This window comes from Bos grunniens, chromosome 4 (genome assembly GCF_055505025.1).
Source record: "Bos grunniens cultivar Pamir isolate PY7600 chromosome 4, Bosgru_T2T1.0, whole genome shotgun sequence".
Classification (NCBI taxonomy): Eukaryota; Metazoa; Chordata; class Mammalia; order Artiodactyla; family Bovidae; genus Bos; species Bos grunniens.
In genome coordinates, this window is record NC_141168.1 from 53,537,901 (window position 1) to 53,555,699 (window position 17,799).

General features: G+C 41.6%; 1 protein-coding gene across 4 annotated transcripts in view; it reads left to right on the forward strand.

The window, feature by feature from the left end:
* The window catches only part of CHN2 (chimerin 2), a 338,897-nt gene that overhangs the window by 296,515 nt on the left and 24,583 nt on the right, over nt 1-17,799 (forward strand). For 2 of the 4 annotated variants that reach the window (XM_086396433.1, XM_086396434.1), the window contains one exon: nt 1,491-1,568. In XM_086396433.1, the coding sequence (XP_086252559.1) occupies nt 1,491-1,568 (78 nt within the window). Of the gene's footprint in view, nt 1-1,490; nt 1,569-2,300; nt 2,482-8,725; nt 8,921-17,799 lie in introns of those variants that run through there. The other 2 variants (XM_086396435.1, XM_086396437.1) reach the window with 2 other exon arrangements.

Here is a 17,799-nt window from a genome sequence, read left to right on the forward strand (position 1 = left end):
TGTCCAAAAGCCCAATATAAAAATTGATTGTTATTATTATCAGAAGTTAAAAGGAGGTGAAATGAGAGGCAGGACATCTGAACCAAGTTGGAATTTAATTGCCAGGAATAAAGAATTACACAAGGAAAAGATTGGTGTTTTGTTACTCTCCCCGCGGCTCCTTGGAAGGGCTGGAATGTGGGGCCACGTAGAGGATGGGATGAAATTCACGGACAGTCCCATCTGCATCATGGTCCAGCCATCCACGTTCTTGCTTTCCAGTTCCAAAAGCATTGATTTTATTGTCTGGCATTAGCTGCATTAAACTTTGCCAACAGATTAGGAGTACTCATTAAGAGATAATGATTTCCTCACTTCTATTAATGCAGAGACCTGGAACTAGAAAACCAGGGTCCCGAGAGAGACCATCAAACAGATGATGCTTTTACGAGCCAGGAGGGCATTAGCTTGGATACTAAAAGAATTAACATTGAAAATGTTTTATTTAAAAGAAAAAAAAGTATGATGTTTTAGTTAAGGAATACTGCCTTCTTTGTATGGGAGGGGTTGTTTGTGGTGGGTGGGGGAGTCCATGGGGGTATTCTGAGGCAAGACATCCTCTCTCTTATTTTAAACTTGTAACTGTAGATCCCAGAGCTGAAACGCTATATACAGTTCTTGTATGCCCCATTCAGTGGTCAGACTGTTCTAATTTAATGTAAGCATAAGAATAAAAATAAAGCTTTCAAGTGCTGGGACAGATTTTTTTTTTTTTTTTTAAGAGACGCAGGCTTTATCCCCTATATGATTAAACAGTCATTAGGGTTTAAAGGTTTAATCTGCTGGAATTCAGCCCAGAATGGGGTTCAGAGCCCCAGAATAATTGGATACAGCCTCAGGCTTTGAAGATCAGAGTTGGTTGGTTGGGTGTGTGTGTGTGTGTGTGTGTGAAATATGCTAGCAAGTATTTGAGGTCTCTCCTTTGCAATGCGCTGTGGCAGGAGGAATAAAGCTGCCAGCCCCTGCCTCCTCCATTGATTCCTCAGGGGCTGACTGGATACAGCTTCTGGGGGGTGCTGCGCTCATGAATGTGTGCTATTGTTCCAGGCACACGTTGGCCTTAAGAAATAACGCAGAACAAAACAGGCCTGTCCTTATTCAGATGCAGAGCCCTCTCCATCACTCAAACAGGCCCTTCCAGGTCACATGCCCCAGGCCTCTGCAGACAGAACGCAGCTGCCTCGAATCTGCTGCCTAACATTAGCCGCAGTTCAAAAAATCTGATGGCGCTGCACTGCCCAGGCTCCGCAGAGGAAACCAGAAAGATCTGGGGTCCGGTCACTATGTTCTCCGAGGAACTGTGGCTGGAGAATGAGAAGAAGTGTGCTGTGGTTCGGAAGCCTAAGCCAGGCAGAAAACGCCAGGAGCTGCTGGCCGTGGCCTTGGGGGTGAAGGTGGGAATCAAAGGCGCCTTTCTCTGGCCCCCTCTCAAACTCTTTGCCTGTCCACAGATCTCCTCCCTGGTCCGAAGGGCCGCCCTCACACACAACGACAACCACTTCAACTATGAGAAGACACACAACTTTAAGGTAAGCGAACCTCTGCATCCTTTCTTCTGTTATAAAAGGGCAGGTGGAGAGCTCCAGGCCATGGTTTCTGTCTGGGCTTTGGTAAAGTCACGAGACGGCAGATTTTCTGCTTTCCACATTGAGTTACTTGCTCTGAATCAAATCAAACGGGAGGTTTCAGAAAGCAGTTTGCTTGATGCTAATGCTCAGAAGCACCTCTATGTATGTTAACTGAGTTCTAATGAATTCGGCCCATTTCCTCTCCACATTCCCATGTCCAGTGAAAGAAAAACAGAGCATGCCCAATCTTTGGCATTTAGAGGTCATCTGGTGAATATCAAGCGGTACTTTTCCACTCGGAGTAGCAGTAAAGAATATTGTTATCTGTGAGCAAGTGGAAACAGTTGCCCGTTTCACATTTTGTGTTTAGTCTTTTGTTTTCAGGGATGCTAACTCTTTGGGTTTATGTGTAGACAGCTGTGAAAGCAAATGATGACGGGAGATACCATCCAGTAGCTTTTGTTTGTGCTCGAGGTGCAGGGGGCGCCCTGGCAGCCTTGCCAAGCTCCTTCTGGTCCCAGCCTTGGTCTTGCTCACCAGACCAAACAAAAAGATAGGAAGAGCTGGCGGGGGGTTAAGTGGATTTTCCCATGTGTATTTATAAACTGGAAATACCACTATCTTCATTTCAGACTAGCACTTGGAGAAACGGCCTGCCGTCAGAAAATTATGGCCTGTTTCCTTTGCCCTGATGTGTTTTCCAAGAAGGGCTGGGAGGAGGTTCTGATGCCAAATTGCCTGGTTTGAGATGCCCCTGAGTGCAGGAGAGACAGGACAGAGTTAGAGGTTTTACACCAGCACAGGGGCTGACTGTGTGGAAGTTGGAGAGAATGGAGATGAAGGATCTAGGAAGAAGACACAGGAGCAGCTAAATGTAAATTGTATTCTTTATTTAAAATTCTTTTTCCTTTAGGGTCAGTAGCCCAAGAAACTTTTGGAACTGGGGAACCATTTGTCAGAAGTGACCAGGAAAACCTAGTTCATTCTGTTGCTTTTCTATCCTTCATACAGACAGATGTGTGTCTATTAAATATACATTTGTGTTCGTTTGGTCTGTTTGCCCTGCTTCTGTTTTTAGAAAGCAAGGAGCTCAGACATTTGCATGCTATAATTGAACTGAGGCATGGAGTTATCCAGCCCTCCGTATTTAGCATAAGAGTGAAGAATTGCGTTAGATAGGTCCTTATCCATGCCAAGACTCTTGTTATTTCTCCCACCATTGAGTAGTGACAATTATAATTTGGGGCATCACTGAATAGTGACAGGTCTAATTTATGTTTTTTTCTTTTTCTGCTTTCCTATCTTTACCCTAATTAATTTTTTTTTAATTTTAAGAAAGTATTTTTCTGACTTCTGGCAGAAATTCCTGATCCTTTGCCTCCTGTATTTGTACTACCATGAATGGGAGGATGGATCTTGGACTTGCCTTTTTTTTTTCCTCCCTCTTGAAAATTCTGATTCTTTTGGCTCTAAGATCCAGCTGGACTTTTGCCCTATTGCAATGTATGTTTGCGTGGAATAGCTTTCCTCTATAGATACTGTGTCTGAGTTTGTGTGAAGAACACACAAGTGTATTTAGTTGATTGGTACTTCATAATTAATTTCAGTCTTTTTTTCATCTTAGATCTCTGCATGGGACATAAAAACATTTAAACCAAAAGGATAGTTGAACCTTATCTTCTCAAGTATTTCTGTTGCTAACATGATCTATGTTAATTATTACTGAAAAACACTAACAGCTTTTTAAATGTTTGTTTAAAAAGTCTGTATCTATTGACGATATCTTTTCTAACTTACTGCTATTGAGAGAAAAGAAAGCAGAGAACAGATGAGTTGTCAGAGGGGAATGCAAGCCAGACAGGACCGTTTCTCTTCCGTGTTTTAAATAGACATCTTTGAGACATAGCAGACCCTTGAGTGCTGTGTCAGTTGATTGTGGCTTTCAATGGTACTGCTCGTGCCACTGTCCTTAAGAGTGAGAGGCTGGGGCAGGAGGGGGTGGCTCCCTCTGTCACTCCTGGCCCCTTTTATCCTCATTCAGCCCTCTCCTCACCCCCCACCCCTACCCACAACCAACTTTAAGTGGGAACTCTGCATGGTCTTTAGAAGAACATTCTAAAAGCAGGTCCCTGCTATAAATAGAGCAGTAAGGTTTTAGTAACATGACCTAACCAAAGAAAGAAAGTCTTATCAAAGGCCCCTGACATCTGCCTGGAATCTGTTTTATATCTTAATTTTGCAGTGAGTTTTTATTTATATTGATTTCTAGTAGGCTTTGTTCTGAAACTGTCTTGATTTGTAAGTTGGGTTATTATTTGAGGATATTATGTGTCTGGCATAAAGTAAATGTTTAAAAAGAACAAGTAATCACATTCTCATCCTTATCAACAAATAAGCTTTGCTAGGCCCTGTCTGCACTCTCATCGAGAGGCCTCCTACCAAAGACTTGAATCTGCCAGCAGATCTTGATGCCTCACTTCAGAGCAAGATTTTTTTTGCCCCCATCAGGACTATTCCCTGAATGAAAAGCCCTTTCCTCACTCTCCCCAGGAGCTTCATCACAAGCAATGAATAGATAACCTATAATGAAAAAAATCACTTTGCCATACACCTGAAACTAAGACATCTTTGTAAATCAACTGTACTTCAAATTTTAAAAAACAATGCCATAATTGCAATTTTTTTGTATTTTGGCCTTGCTATGTAGCATCTTAGTTCCCCCATCAGGGATTGAACCCATCCCCCCTGCATTGGCAGCATGGAGTCTTCACCACTGTACCACCAGGGAAGTCTCAATAATAACAATTTTTAAAAACAGCAATGGCTAGAAACTCCTGACTTGGTTGAGGTCGGAACCCCTCCCACTCCCTTCTTTGAGAAGGCTCCCATCAGTGCTCCTGAGGTCATATCTACTGCCCTTGTTTTCCAAACAAAGCGTGTCTGGGAAAAACTGAAAATCTGCTCTGGAAACAAAAGCTTTTGGAAGCTAATTAAGTTGCTCCTCATTTCATGCAATAATTACATACTTTACAACATGTATATAAATATGCTTGTTGCTGGTTTAAATGTCAAATTCTCGGGATTACTTATACATATTAGAAACTAAGAGTATTTGTTGGAGGAATGATGAAATTAATAGGCTTCTCTCTACAATGAAAGCTGTCTGATAAACAGAGAAAGCATTCTGTTATTTAACATGTTTTATGTCTGCATCCCTGTTTATCTACTGGACTGAAAGAGGCACTCTCTAGTAGGTAGAATAGCTCTGTTTTAGAGGGTCTGGCCTAAGAACACCTTGTGGCTGAGCTCTGAAACCTTCAAGAACCCCTCAACTCCATCAGTCTGGATAACTGTCTTTCCTTCCCCACCTAATGCAATGATGAGGTAGCTGTGGTCAGCTTGGTGCCACTGGTCACAATATGCTTTTTGGCAAGTAGCTTAATTCTCTGAGCTTCAGTTTCCTCATCTGTAAAATGGGAGTGCCGTAAGGTATAAGATGCCTGAAACAGGGCACTCAAAGCTGGTGCCCTGGGACAACCCTGAGGGATGGGATGGGAAGGGAACTGGGAAGGGTATTCAGGATGGGGACACGTGTACACCCATGGCTGATTCATGTCAATGTATGGCAAAAAGCATCACAATATTGTAAAGTAATTAGCCTCCAATTAAAATAAATAAATAAATAAAAAAGAATACTTGTAAATCACTGAAGGTCATTGGTACCCAGTAAGCTTGCCTTCTATTATTATTTTATTGTTCATCTTTTTGTGTCTCTCATCTTCCTTGCATTTTGGTGTGTAGTTAGCTCTGTATTTCTTATTTTCTACTTTCACTTCTTCTTGTCCCTCTTACTTTTTTTTTTTTTACCATCTCTTTCTTCTTCCCTGGTCAACAAGATATAATTAAAAACTGAAAGAGCAGTGCAAAGACATGAATCAGAACTTCGGAGTCAGAAATGAGCCAGGGGTGAACAGGGTGCAGGAAAGAGAGGATTCAGGAGACAGAAGTGCTTGCTGTACATCTGGAGAGTCAGCTGGGGTGGGTTGGATGATCACAGACTGCCAATCCATGGTCCCTTTTTCCACTCAGCTGGCTCGTGCTCTCAGCCTCCCAAGGCTGCATGTGTGTGCACATCACTCACTCCTTCTGAAAGCTCTCTCTACCTAGGCCACTTGAGGGACATGTTTTCTCCCTATATGGAATATGGAGGGAGAGCAGAAGTCCAAAAAGTTCTAAACATTGGAGAGCAGACCACCCCACCCCAACCTCACCTGGTTGCCCACCCCTCCCCCAGTCCTGCCCGTCCATCTGCCCTTCATTCCCTTCTGTCCCCTGTCCATCCCTTTCCTAGCCCTCTGCCAACTTTACTTTCATCCCTATCACTGAACACTAGCTGACATAGTACACACGTATTGATGTGTTTTCCCCTTATCAGAGAGAAACCCCTTCCTGGGTGGGGGCAAAGGGGTGGAGACAGATTTTGTCTGTTTTACTTTCTGTAGAAACCCCAGTGTCTTGATCAGGGCCTGGCCCAGAGTGGGCTGTCAGTGAATATGTGGAGAGCACGTGTAGCAGGCATCTCCCCACCCTGTTCGCTTAAGCGTGCACTTTCCTTCCTCACTTCCTGCCCCAGAGTTTGCTTTCACTTAGGGCTCATGTTAGTTGTGTTCCAGTCCTTTCAGGTGGTGGGCAGCAGTCGATGCCAGGGTCACCACCTGTGCCGGGGAGCCAGAGGCCGGATCCAGGCATATCAGGCCAGCTCCTCATGTGGTCAGAGGACCTGGCCGTGCCACCTACCCAGGATCTTGCACACGTGCCCAGGTTTATTCTTGCTGTCCCAGCTTCCTGTGTGGTGCCTCTCAAAAGTGGCCTTGTCTGGATTTAAGTTAAACAGTTGCCCGCCTTACCCTTTTCTGTCCCCACAGACGAGGCTGCAGGCTGCACCAGCAGCATCCTATGCCCATGGTACACTGTGCGTATATGCGTGCTCAAGCAGCACACACTTTCTAAACACACCTCCCACTCCTAAGACCCTGGGCGCCAGGACGAGGTCAGGAGGCTGAGAGTGTGTCCTGGTGCCACGGCTGGGACACCCGTCTAGTATGTGGCAGCATCACCGCCTCCCTGTTTGGGTTTTGTGGCTCCTTGATGGTTTCTCTCTCTGTCCTCAGTTTCCACATTTTCATCAGTGGAGTGATCATTTGCTTTGGAACTAGTCACTTTTGCTTTCCGTATGCAAGCCCCACTTTTCCTCATCCTTGCTGACTCCATAAAATGTGCCAGCCCTCTCGCCCCAGTATTTTGCCTGCACTGTGTTCTCTTGGGTGTGCGGCGGCCCATCGACCGTCCTGGTCCCGCTTCTGTTGGATTTTGCACCTGCACTTTGTCACAAGTAGACAGTGGCTTCAGAAACAGTTGTGAGTTTTGTTTCTTTTGTTTTATAATCAGAAAAGGCTGTTTTGGCAGAAACAAGTCTGGAAGGAACAATTCAAAGGGAAGGCAAGCTTCATCACCTTGAATGTAAAACAAGGAACTCAACATGAGACTTAATAAATAGGCTTGGAAATACTAGACTTTATGAAGAAAATATGGCTTCTCCAAGAGAGCTATGAAGCTACATCATTTTAACCTACTTCCTAGGGCTTCCCTGATAGCTCAGTTGGTAAAGAATTCGCCTGCAATGTAGGAGACCCTGGTTCAATTCCTGGGTTGGGAAGATCCCCTGGAGAAGGGAAAGGCTACCTGCTCCAGTATTCTGGCCTGGAGAATTCCATGGACTGTGTAGTCCATGGGGTCACAAAGAGTCGACATGACTGAGCAACTTTTACTTTCAATATATTTCCTACAATTGTCTGGCCGTTATAATTTTTCGAACCCCTGGATACCATCTTAAGTGAAATAGGCAAGTCTCACAGAGCCCCCAGGGACTGTTTAGAACTAGGCAAGGAGGAAGGAGGAACTAGGGGTATACCTGGGCTCAGTGTCTCTGCCCCCTCCTTCCCTCTCTTCCTTCCTTTCTCTCCTTCTCCCTTCCCATCCCTTCATTGCTTTCTACTCTGGATATCAGCTTCATTATTTTCTCCCTGCACAAAAACATCTTAGTCTATATGGTCTGCACAGTATGGCTGATGATAACTCTCTGGTTTATGTATTACAAAGACCAACCACAAAATCCCAATTCTAAATTTCCATAGAGAAAGAATCAGACTCGCCTGACTTGGACCAAGTGTCTGCTTTGCTCAGGTAACTTTGGCCATGGAGGTCAAACCCCCCACCCCCATGTAAATACATGAATGGGGCTATAGGATGTCTGGAGGATGGGTGGTATCCAGGTTATATGTGAAAGAAAGGAATCCTTCCAGGTAGAGGCCTGGAGACGTCAGCCGTAATCCTTTCCTCCTTGTTTTGAAGAATTCCACTTCAAGTTTCATAACAAAGTCCAACTCTTTCCATTGGGTTCTGCTTGAAGGAAGTCATGAAGCTGTCCTGAGCCTCGATGTTATTATTTAATATTATTATCTGACAGCCTAGGTGCTCTGCAGCACGTTAGCCTTGTCACCTATACTTTTGGTTCCATCTTTTGTGAAGTATACCCATTGCTGTTGTGCCATTTTGGAGCTAATAATAGGACTAGCCTTCAGCGAACCTGCAAAGTAAATGAGGTTTGTGTCTGGCAAACTCTCCACCCTTTACCCCTGGATGAGTTCTTGCCTGCCTCCTGTTGTTCCTGTCTGCCGAGTCACTTCATGGAACCACCCTGTTAAGACCTACCAGCCTTAGTTTCTAGATCTTAGCTTCTGCTTCCCCAGTTCATCGCCAGGCTTTGCATTCTACAAATAGGCTACACATTATGATTCATTTGCAATAGCACCTGTCAAACCAACCTGGTAGGTTGCATGGAAACCGTTTCTTCTGTGAGTCACCAAGATTTACTGTTACTTACAGGTAGTAGATGCTTGGTTTTAAAAGGGCTTGTTCTTGAAAATGACAGCTTATTTAATCTAGTAATCTGTTTTTATTTTTTTTTATTTTTTAAGTATATATTTTATTTTGAAGTCTTTATTGAATTTTTGTTACAATATTACTTCTGATTTATGTTTTTGATTTTTGGCTATGAGGCATGTGGTATTGAACCTGCACCCCTTGCATTGGAAGGTGAAGTCTTAACCGCTGGACCACCAGGAAAGCGCCAGTAGTCATGTTATAAATAGTCCTGTTGAGACCAGCAGCATAATGCCTTTTCCCAGTGGAATTTCATTCATGGGATTTTGACCAAGTTGAGGAAAAAGTTTTTGGACAAGGTTCTCACATAGGTGAGTGCTCTCTCTGACTGGCAGAGTCTCACTTAAACCTTATCTTATACCTCCTTGACATGATTTTATGTAAATATTGGGATACTATCATTGTAAATCCTTTATAAACCAGCAGAGCCTGCTGCAAAGAAAATAGTCTTTGACAGCAAACCCAACAGAGACTCCTTGCTTAGGCCCCACACCAGGGAAGCGGCTTGGCCAAGATGTTCTACTATTTTAAATTATTTATTAACAAGTCTGGCCCATATAAAATGCTTGGTTGTTATTAATTTTACATTGAGTTTGTTTTATGGCAAGAATGTATCATTCAAAGAGACTATTCTAAATGACTAAATGTTCTAAGAAGAGGTGACTATTTAGACACTTTTTTTTTAATTCAGCAAATACAGACTGAAGGCCAAGTATGTGCCAGGCACTGCCAGGTATCAGAAAGATGGTGGTGATGTAAGAATGTGAGCTCTTTCTTTGCTAGGTGGTTCTCAAACAAGGCAGTGGTGCTCCCAGGGGACATCTGGCAGTGTCTGGAGACATTTCTCATTCTTATGACTGGAGTCTAGCAGAAGCCAGAGATGCTGCTAAACATCCTACAAGGGCCAGGACAGTCCCCACCACAAAGGGTTATTGGCCCCAATGTCAGCAGTGCCAAGACTGAAAAAAACTTGCAATCGACAATGGGGGACCTGGTAGGCTTTGAGCAGAAAAGTGTCAAAGGATGTGGGTGCAGATGTCTTCATCAACCCGAGAGGAAGTCAGCAGGCACAAGGATATCTCACCATATCAATGGGGAGACTCCCCAAAAGCTTTGTGGCAACAATCAATGTTTTAGAATTGAAAATCCTGTTTTGAATGTATTAGAACAGCTGCTGAATGGGTGCATCTGGGGGCTCAGTGGTGGAGAAACCCAGCTGTCGCCCTGCCTCTGCTCAGCTAGCCTTGCAGGAAAACCCAGAGTCTTCGGTCACAGCCCCAGTGATTCCCCTTGGCTATTTTCCTGCATCTGAAAAGGTTCACTTCAAGGCCAGTATTTCATCTGATAGTGCAAGAGGGAAAAGTCCAAAGTTTCACCTAATTTTTCATACAAGTTCAGTGTCACATGATGATGGGAAATGCAGTCAATTATAGGAAAAACCCTCGGCTGAGAGTGGGAGGCAAGTACTGCTGACCATCTGGGTGACCATGGACAAGCTGCCTGTCCTCCAGCCCCAGGGACTCTGGGGCAAAAGCTCAACTAGAAGAGCCCCAGGTCCACAGACTTGTAGCCGGAAGTGACTTTAGTCTCCCAGCCCCCTCTTCTGTGCATATAATGCAGTTAAGAAAAAACTGCCTTTGATCCATGAGTCCTTTTCAAATAAAAGTGTAAGAATAAAGTTATAAGTAAGAAAAATGACAAACTGAGGTGACATGGTTTTAGTCTGTACCCACAACTCTCTATTAGGGTTCTTTTGTCCCCAAGAGCATATGTGGCACTATCTGGAGACATCTGTGGTTGGTCCCACTGAGGGGTTGCTACTGGCATCTGTTAGGTAAAGGCCAGGGATGCTGTTGACCACCTGACAGTACATGAAGACTTACCAGCCCCAAATGTCAGTAGAGCCAAGGTTGAGAGACCCTGATGTATACTGATAAGGAAAAGCAAAATTTCTCAACCGTAGCACATCATGCATAGCCCTTTCTGTTTCTTACGGTCTAGATCTGGGCTGAGCTGGTTATACACTTGGGCGGTGTCTACACTGACCCATCAAAACAGACTTGTTATAAAATCACCAGGGAATCCTGTTTTCCAGATTCAGCAGATATGAGGCAAATAACATCCTGCTCATTGAGAAAGAGCCAAGTTGGGGGATACTCACTAAACGCCTGAGATTTTTCTTGACGACTCTCCTTGCTCTTGTTTTTACTGGGTGGTTATTCCTGGGCTATTTGTCAAACAGACCTTATCTCCTATAATATCATCTTTTTCTGTTTGGTGTGGTTTTTGAATTCCAGGCAGACCAGGCCTAGTATAATAGTCTTGGACAGACATTCTTCCTGTCTGGGGTATTTTCTTCCTGTCTAGGGTATTTTAGTTACTGCCCTAAAGTTTGCAAAATATTCTTTTTTTTTCTGAAAAGATATTCTTGAAAATCAATATCATTCAGAGAATGGAAAAAGCTGATCACTGACTTTTCAAGATATGGGACGTTTCAATGGGAGAATAAAAATCATAGTTCAATCCCAAATTAGAGGAGTCCAGAGCGCGTACTCTCAGCATTTACGTATAGCCTACTGTCTAGAGATTGTTCTTGTGAACCCAAAAGAAAACTGAACAATCTATCTGCCATGAAAATAAACAGCCCATCACAAAGAGGAAATTAGGCAGTGGGCCTAAAATAATGTTTAACTAACTTTACATTCCCTTCTGTCGCCATTTTGCCGATTTCTGGGGAATGTGTATTTGTGGGGACAATAAATAGAGCTATTTGCCATTCAGAAGTGCCTGCCTGCATTTGTTTGGCTGAAGAAATGGGACAGAAGGCAGTGGGGATACATCATTGATGGGAAAGGATGTTGTTGAATAATTATTTTTTAAACATGGCAAAAATTTTAGAAAATCTATGATTAGCGTGTCCTGGACTTCCTGAAGCATTCAGTCAACTAGTTTCCATCTTGTCAATGGACTGTAAACACTATATAATAGCTACTCTCCCAATTCCTAAATATTGCATTTTTATTTTTACCCTAAGGTGTGTAGTTATTTCCTATGTGATTCCTTCAACTGCGGGAGGTGTTCCAGATAGGAATTTTTCACTCCCTTTTTTTTTCTTGCATGACCTACAAGAAAAGAATGCCTTTAAAAAGTCAAACTCACCTTCATCGGCCTTTAGTTGTGCTGTTCCCTCTTCTTGGAATGTTCTCCCCAAGAAGAACATCTGCCTCCCCAGTCAACATCATCAGTGTCCCATCAGCCCAGTCTCATGAATCCATTCCATTCTCCAAAATCCAATTCAAATATCATTTTCCCCAGCCTTTTCAGGAAGAATTTATTACTCTCGCACAGTGTACTACCACAAGATACTTATTTATGTTGCCTGATTATTCTTGTAGGTGAAATCCTTGGGTGCAGGAAGGTCTCTGTTCCTCTGATCTATTTTTACTTTGTATTTCTGAGAACTAGTACAGTACCAGGTTCAAAGTAGGCAATCAGCAGTTAAGTATCAAATAAATGAGTGAATAATGAGTGGGTGAATAGGTGGATGAACTAGGAAATAGTTCCTCTCTCTGACATCCTTCCCCTACTAATGTATAATGCCATTTCTGAGAAATACCAAGTCTCCATATATGTGTAATTTGGTTTCTGTCATTTCCTCTCTGTTCCACTGGTTTGTTTATACTGCATGATGCTGCATGGTCCTTTACTTTTTTTAACTATAGACGTCTCAAAATATAGTTGAATATATTTTCTTACATTCTTTTACTTATACAAAATTATGATGGCTATTTCTCTCTGTTCTATTCTTCCATGTGGGTTGTAGGGTCATCTTGTCAATTTGGGGGAAAGCATTATGAAGACTTTGTTGAAACTTAATTGGATTTAAAGCTTCATTTGGAAAATAATTGATATATTTATAGTATTGAGCATTGTCATACATGAATATAGAATATCTCCTTACTTATGTTATTAATTATAATTATTTTAGATTATTCCTGATGCTGTGAATGGAGTCCTTTAATTTTTATGATTTAACAAAATGAGTAACTGCTGATATGTACTGATTTCTTGTTATTGCTCTTATATTAAGTAAACTTGATAGCTTTGTTCTTTCTTCCAATTACATATGGTGTATTTCTTTGTCTTGTTTTAGTACGCTGGCTAAAATTCAGCAGGATAATGCCCAAGAGAAGCTTTTACAGCATACAGCCTTATCTTTCTGCTGACTGTTAAGGAAATTATTCTGATGTTTTATCTTTCAATATGATGTTTGTCATGTGCATATCATAGACATCTTAAATCAACCATTTTTAGAAGTTCCCTCTTTTCCTAGTATGCCAAGTGCTATTACTATGAACAGGTATTGAATTTTGTTAACTGTTGATATTCTAATTTTTAAAATGATTTTTTGTTTTCTCTCTCTTGTTATTCTTCTGAATTCTAATAATACGTCAACTACCTTAAATCTCTGAAATAAGCCTTCCCTTGGTCATGACATTTAAACATAATGCTACATTCAGTAGGATTTTTAAAGGATTTTTACATTTATGTTCATAATTGAATAGCTGTATAATTTTACTTTTATGTGTCATTCTTGTATGGTTTTTGAATCAAGATTAGCTTCATTAAGTGAACTGTGGAACTTTTTTTCTTTTCTTCTGTAATAGTCTATATTGGCTAGAAATTGTTTTTTTAAAAGTTGGTTAAATCTAACAAGATTATTTGGAATCAATGGCTTAGATTTAATTATTTAATAGGTATAAGTGAATTTAGGTTTTTTATATTATTTTGAGTCATTTTTGATAATTTATATTCTCTAATAAATTATCCACTTCACATAACTTTTAATTTTGTGGGTAGAAAGTTCTCAAGGTTTTGTTTTACATCATTACAGCATCGGCAATTATGTCCTCCCCTTTATTGTTTGTGCCTTTTATCTTGATCAACTCCCTAAGGTTTGGCTATTTTGTAAAACTTTTAAAAAATCGCCTTTTAGTTTTTTTAATCCTTTTGAAAATTTTTCGTTCTATTTCATTATATTCTACTGTAACCTGTTTTGTTTCTTTGTTTTACTGTTTGAATCTTCCATGCCATTTTTTTCAACCTGCTTTTAAGTCCTCTGAAATTAGTCATCTTGTTATTGTTTTTATGGAGAGGCTTGATTATATTGGCCCATGTTTCCCAGTTTTCTTGCTTACTGTGGCTTCTTGAATCCTGTCCTTTCCCACTAGGTTCAATGTGCTTCTTACAGAATAATATAATCCCTGGGTATATCTTTGAGTGAGGATCTGTGAGTGAAAACTCTTGGCATTTGTCTGAAAATATCTTTATTTCACCCTTGCTTTTGAATGGTAATTGGCTGTGTATAGAAGTTAGGTTGACAATACTTTTCTCTGAGGACTTTGATGAAATGACTCTGTAATTTACTTTTCTCTTTTTACTGAGGAGAATTCTGTTTTCATCCCAATTACTGTCCTTTCACAGGTAACCTGTTTTTGAGGATTTTGCTTATCTGTTTAGTGTTCTGCACTTCCACTCTCATCTGTATAGGTCTAAATTATTTTTTATTCATCAGCTTTGAGACTCAGGTTTTTTAACCCGAAGATTCTGTGTCTCTTAGGAATTCTGGAATGATCTCAACTGTTTCTCTTTTTGAATGTTGCTTATATAAATGCCCTTAATTCCATCATCTCTCAGCTTTTCAGGATCATCACTCTTTTGCTTCTTTCCTTTCTGCATCTCCAATCTCTTCTACCTATCATATCAATCTCACTGACAAATTAATATATCCAAATGTCTCCCAAAGTCAAGTGGGCCTTAGGAAGCATCACTATGAACAAAGCTAATGGAGATGATGGGATACCAGTTGAGCTATTTCAAATCCTAAAAGATGATGCTGTGAAAGTGCTGCACTCAATATGTTAGCAAATTTGGAAAACTCAGCAGTGGCCAACAGGACTGGAAAAGGTCAGTTTTCATTCCAATCCCAAACAAAGGCAATGCCAAAGAATGCTCAAACTACCACACGATTGCACGCATCTCACACACTAGTGAAGTAATGCTCAAAATTCTCCAAGCCAGGCTTCAACAGTACATGAACTGTGAACTTCCAGATGTTCAAGCTGGATTTAGAAAAGGCAGAGGAACCAGAAATCAAATTGCCTACATCTGTTGGATCATAGAAAAAGCAAGAGAGTTCCAGAAAAACATTTACTTCTGCTTTATTGACTATGCCAAAGCCTTTGACTGTGTGGATCACAATAAACTGTGGCAAATTCTTAAAGAGTTGGGAATACCAGACCACCTCACCTGCCTCCTGAGAAATCTGTATGCAAGTCAAGAAGCAACAGTTAGAACTGGACATGGAACAACAGACTGGTTCCAAATTGGGAAAGGAGTATGTCATGGCTGTATATTTGTTACCCTGCTTATTTAACTTATATGCAGAGTACATCATGAGAAATGCTGGACTGGATGAAGCACAAGCTGGAATCAAGATTGCTGGGGAAAATATCAATAACCTCAGATATGCAGATGACACCACACTTATGGCAGAAAGTGAAGAAGAACTAAACAGCCTCTTGATGAAAGTGAAAGAGGAGAGTGAAAATGTTGGCTTAAAACTCAACAGTCAGAAAACTAAGATCATGGCATCTGGTCCCATCACTTCATGGCAAATAGATGGGGAACAATGGAAACAGTGAGAAGCTTTATTTTGGGGTGCTCCAAAATCACTGCAGATGGTGACTGCAGCCATTAAATTAAAAGACACTTGCTCCTTGGAAGAAAAGTTATGACCAACCTAGACAGCATATTAAAAAGCAGAGACATTACTTTGCCAACAAAGGTCTCTGTAGTCAAAGCTATGGTTTTTCCTGTAGTCATGTATGGATGTGAGAGTTGGACTATAAAGAAAGCTGAGCACCAAAGAACAGATGCTTTTGAATTGTGGTGTTGGAGAAGACTCTTGAGAGTCCCTTGGACAGCAAGGAGATCTAACCAGTATATCCTAAAGAAAATCAGTCCTGAATATTCATTGGAACAACTGATGCTGAAGCTGAAACTCAAATACTTTGGCGACCTGAGGTGAAGAACTGACTCTTTTGAAAAGACCCTGATGCTGGGAAAGATTGAAGGCAGAAGGTGAAAGAGACAACAAAGGATGAGATGGTTGGATGGCATCAGTGACTGAATGGACATGAGTTTGAGTAAGCTCAGGGAATTGGTGATGGACAGGGAAGCCTGTTGTGCTGCAGTCCATGGGATTGCAAAGAGTTGGACATGACTGAGTGACTGAACTGAACTGAACTGAATGTCTCCAGTCTTTTATTTTTAAAAAGTCCTCCCAGGGCCCATTCCTTACCTCCCTGGAGCTCTCTTGCTGCTCTGCTGGACATCACAGCCAAACTTCTTGATGAATTTGCCTCTACACTTCTCTCCTTCCATGCCTTCCAGTTATCCTCCCATGCTTCCCAGTTATCCTCCCAGTTCCCTCAAGAATGACTTCTGCCCTCAGTGATCCAGAGACTTCTTTTGTCAAGGTTGCCAGTGACTTCCATGTGTCTGAGTCACAGTTGAACCCCCAATTACTGGACCTCTTTCCTGCATTCAGCCTGGAATTGGCCACTCCTTCCCTAAAACACGGTTCACCTCTTGACTTCTAAACCACTTTACTCTCTTGGTTCTCTCCAAATGCTGATGCACCAAGGGCTTGGGATTGGGCTCTATTTTCTTCATTTTCTACTATCTCTAAGAGGTTTTATTTTCCCCATTCACACAATTCTACATACCATATATTTGTCAAGGATGGCCAAATGTAGACCTCCAGTTCCTCCTCGTGTGAGCTATTGCATTCGGTGTAAATTCCTGCTTAATTCTATCATTTGGAATCTCAGCAGCATTTAACCTTTCACTGGTCAAAACTGAAGTTTTTAATTTCTCCCAAAAGAATGTCTTCCATATCTCAGCAAGTGGCATCACTATCTGCCTGCTTTCTAAAATGAGAATCTAGGAGTCACTCTTGATTACCCTCTCCTTCAAAGACCCACATCTATTCTACAATCAAGTCCTTTAAATTCTAACTTCAAAACAGATCTCAAATCCATTCACTTCCCATCTCTACCTCCAACATCCTGGTCACAGCCTCTATCGTTTCTCATCTGAACACTACCATCTAGTTGCTGAATCGTTTCTACTATTAATACTCTCCCTTCCATTTTCAACACAGTGGTCAGAACATCTTTTTTAAAAAAGTCATCGTCCTACTTGAAGTCCTCCAGGAACTTGCTGTTGTATTTGATCACAACCAAACCCACACTCATTAATCAAGCCTTCAAGGTTCCTACTCACAGCCTCATCCCAGGCCCTGTCCCCTGCACTCTGGTGTTCTGGCCACCCTTACCTTCTAACTCTTCAGTAACACCAAGCTTTTTTGCTCCTGTAGGGCCTCCATAGATTCCTTCTGCCAGAAATGCTCCCTTCAAAGCCCCCAGCAGACTGGCTTCTCTTCCTTCAAGCAATTTGAGGTCACCCTTTCAAAAGAGGACTTCCTGACTGTCTTGGATAACACAGAGGCCTTTCCTAAATCTCTCTAGTAGCAGCCTCATTTTTTCTTGTATAATCTTTTCCACACCTTTTTTTTCTTTTCTTTCTTTTTGAGATATATTATTTTACATATTATTTTATCAACCTTGCAATTTCAACAGTATATGAGCAATCAACTTTGTTGCCTTAATTAACCAGCAGGAGTCCCTCACCTCCAGGATCTAATGCCTGATGATCTGAGGTGAAGCTGACATAATAATAATAGAAATAAAGTGCACAATAAGTGTTACACACTTAAATCATCCTGGAACCATCCCCTGTGAGTCTGTGGAAACATTGTCTTCCATGAAACTGGTCCTGGGCCAAAAAGGACTGGTGCTTTAGAGCATCTCTACTAAAATATTAAGAAGCCTTTGATTGCTTAATTTGTAAACTGTTCTGCTTTCAGTAGGACACTTTCCTGAGGAATTCTTTTAGAACCACGTTTCATGTGAGTGGGCCTCTCGATGAATCGTGTGTTTTGGCTCCGAGAGAATGCAAGCGCTCCCTCAGATAGAGTCTCTGCATTCCAACAAGGGGTGCTTTGTCATATCCTGGTGTCATTTCCTTGCAGCACTATCCTCCATTTTAGTCAAAACAATCCTGA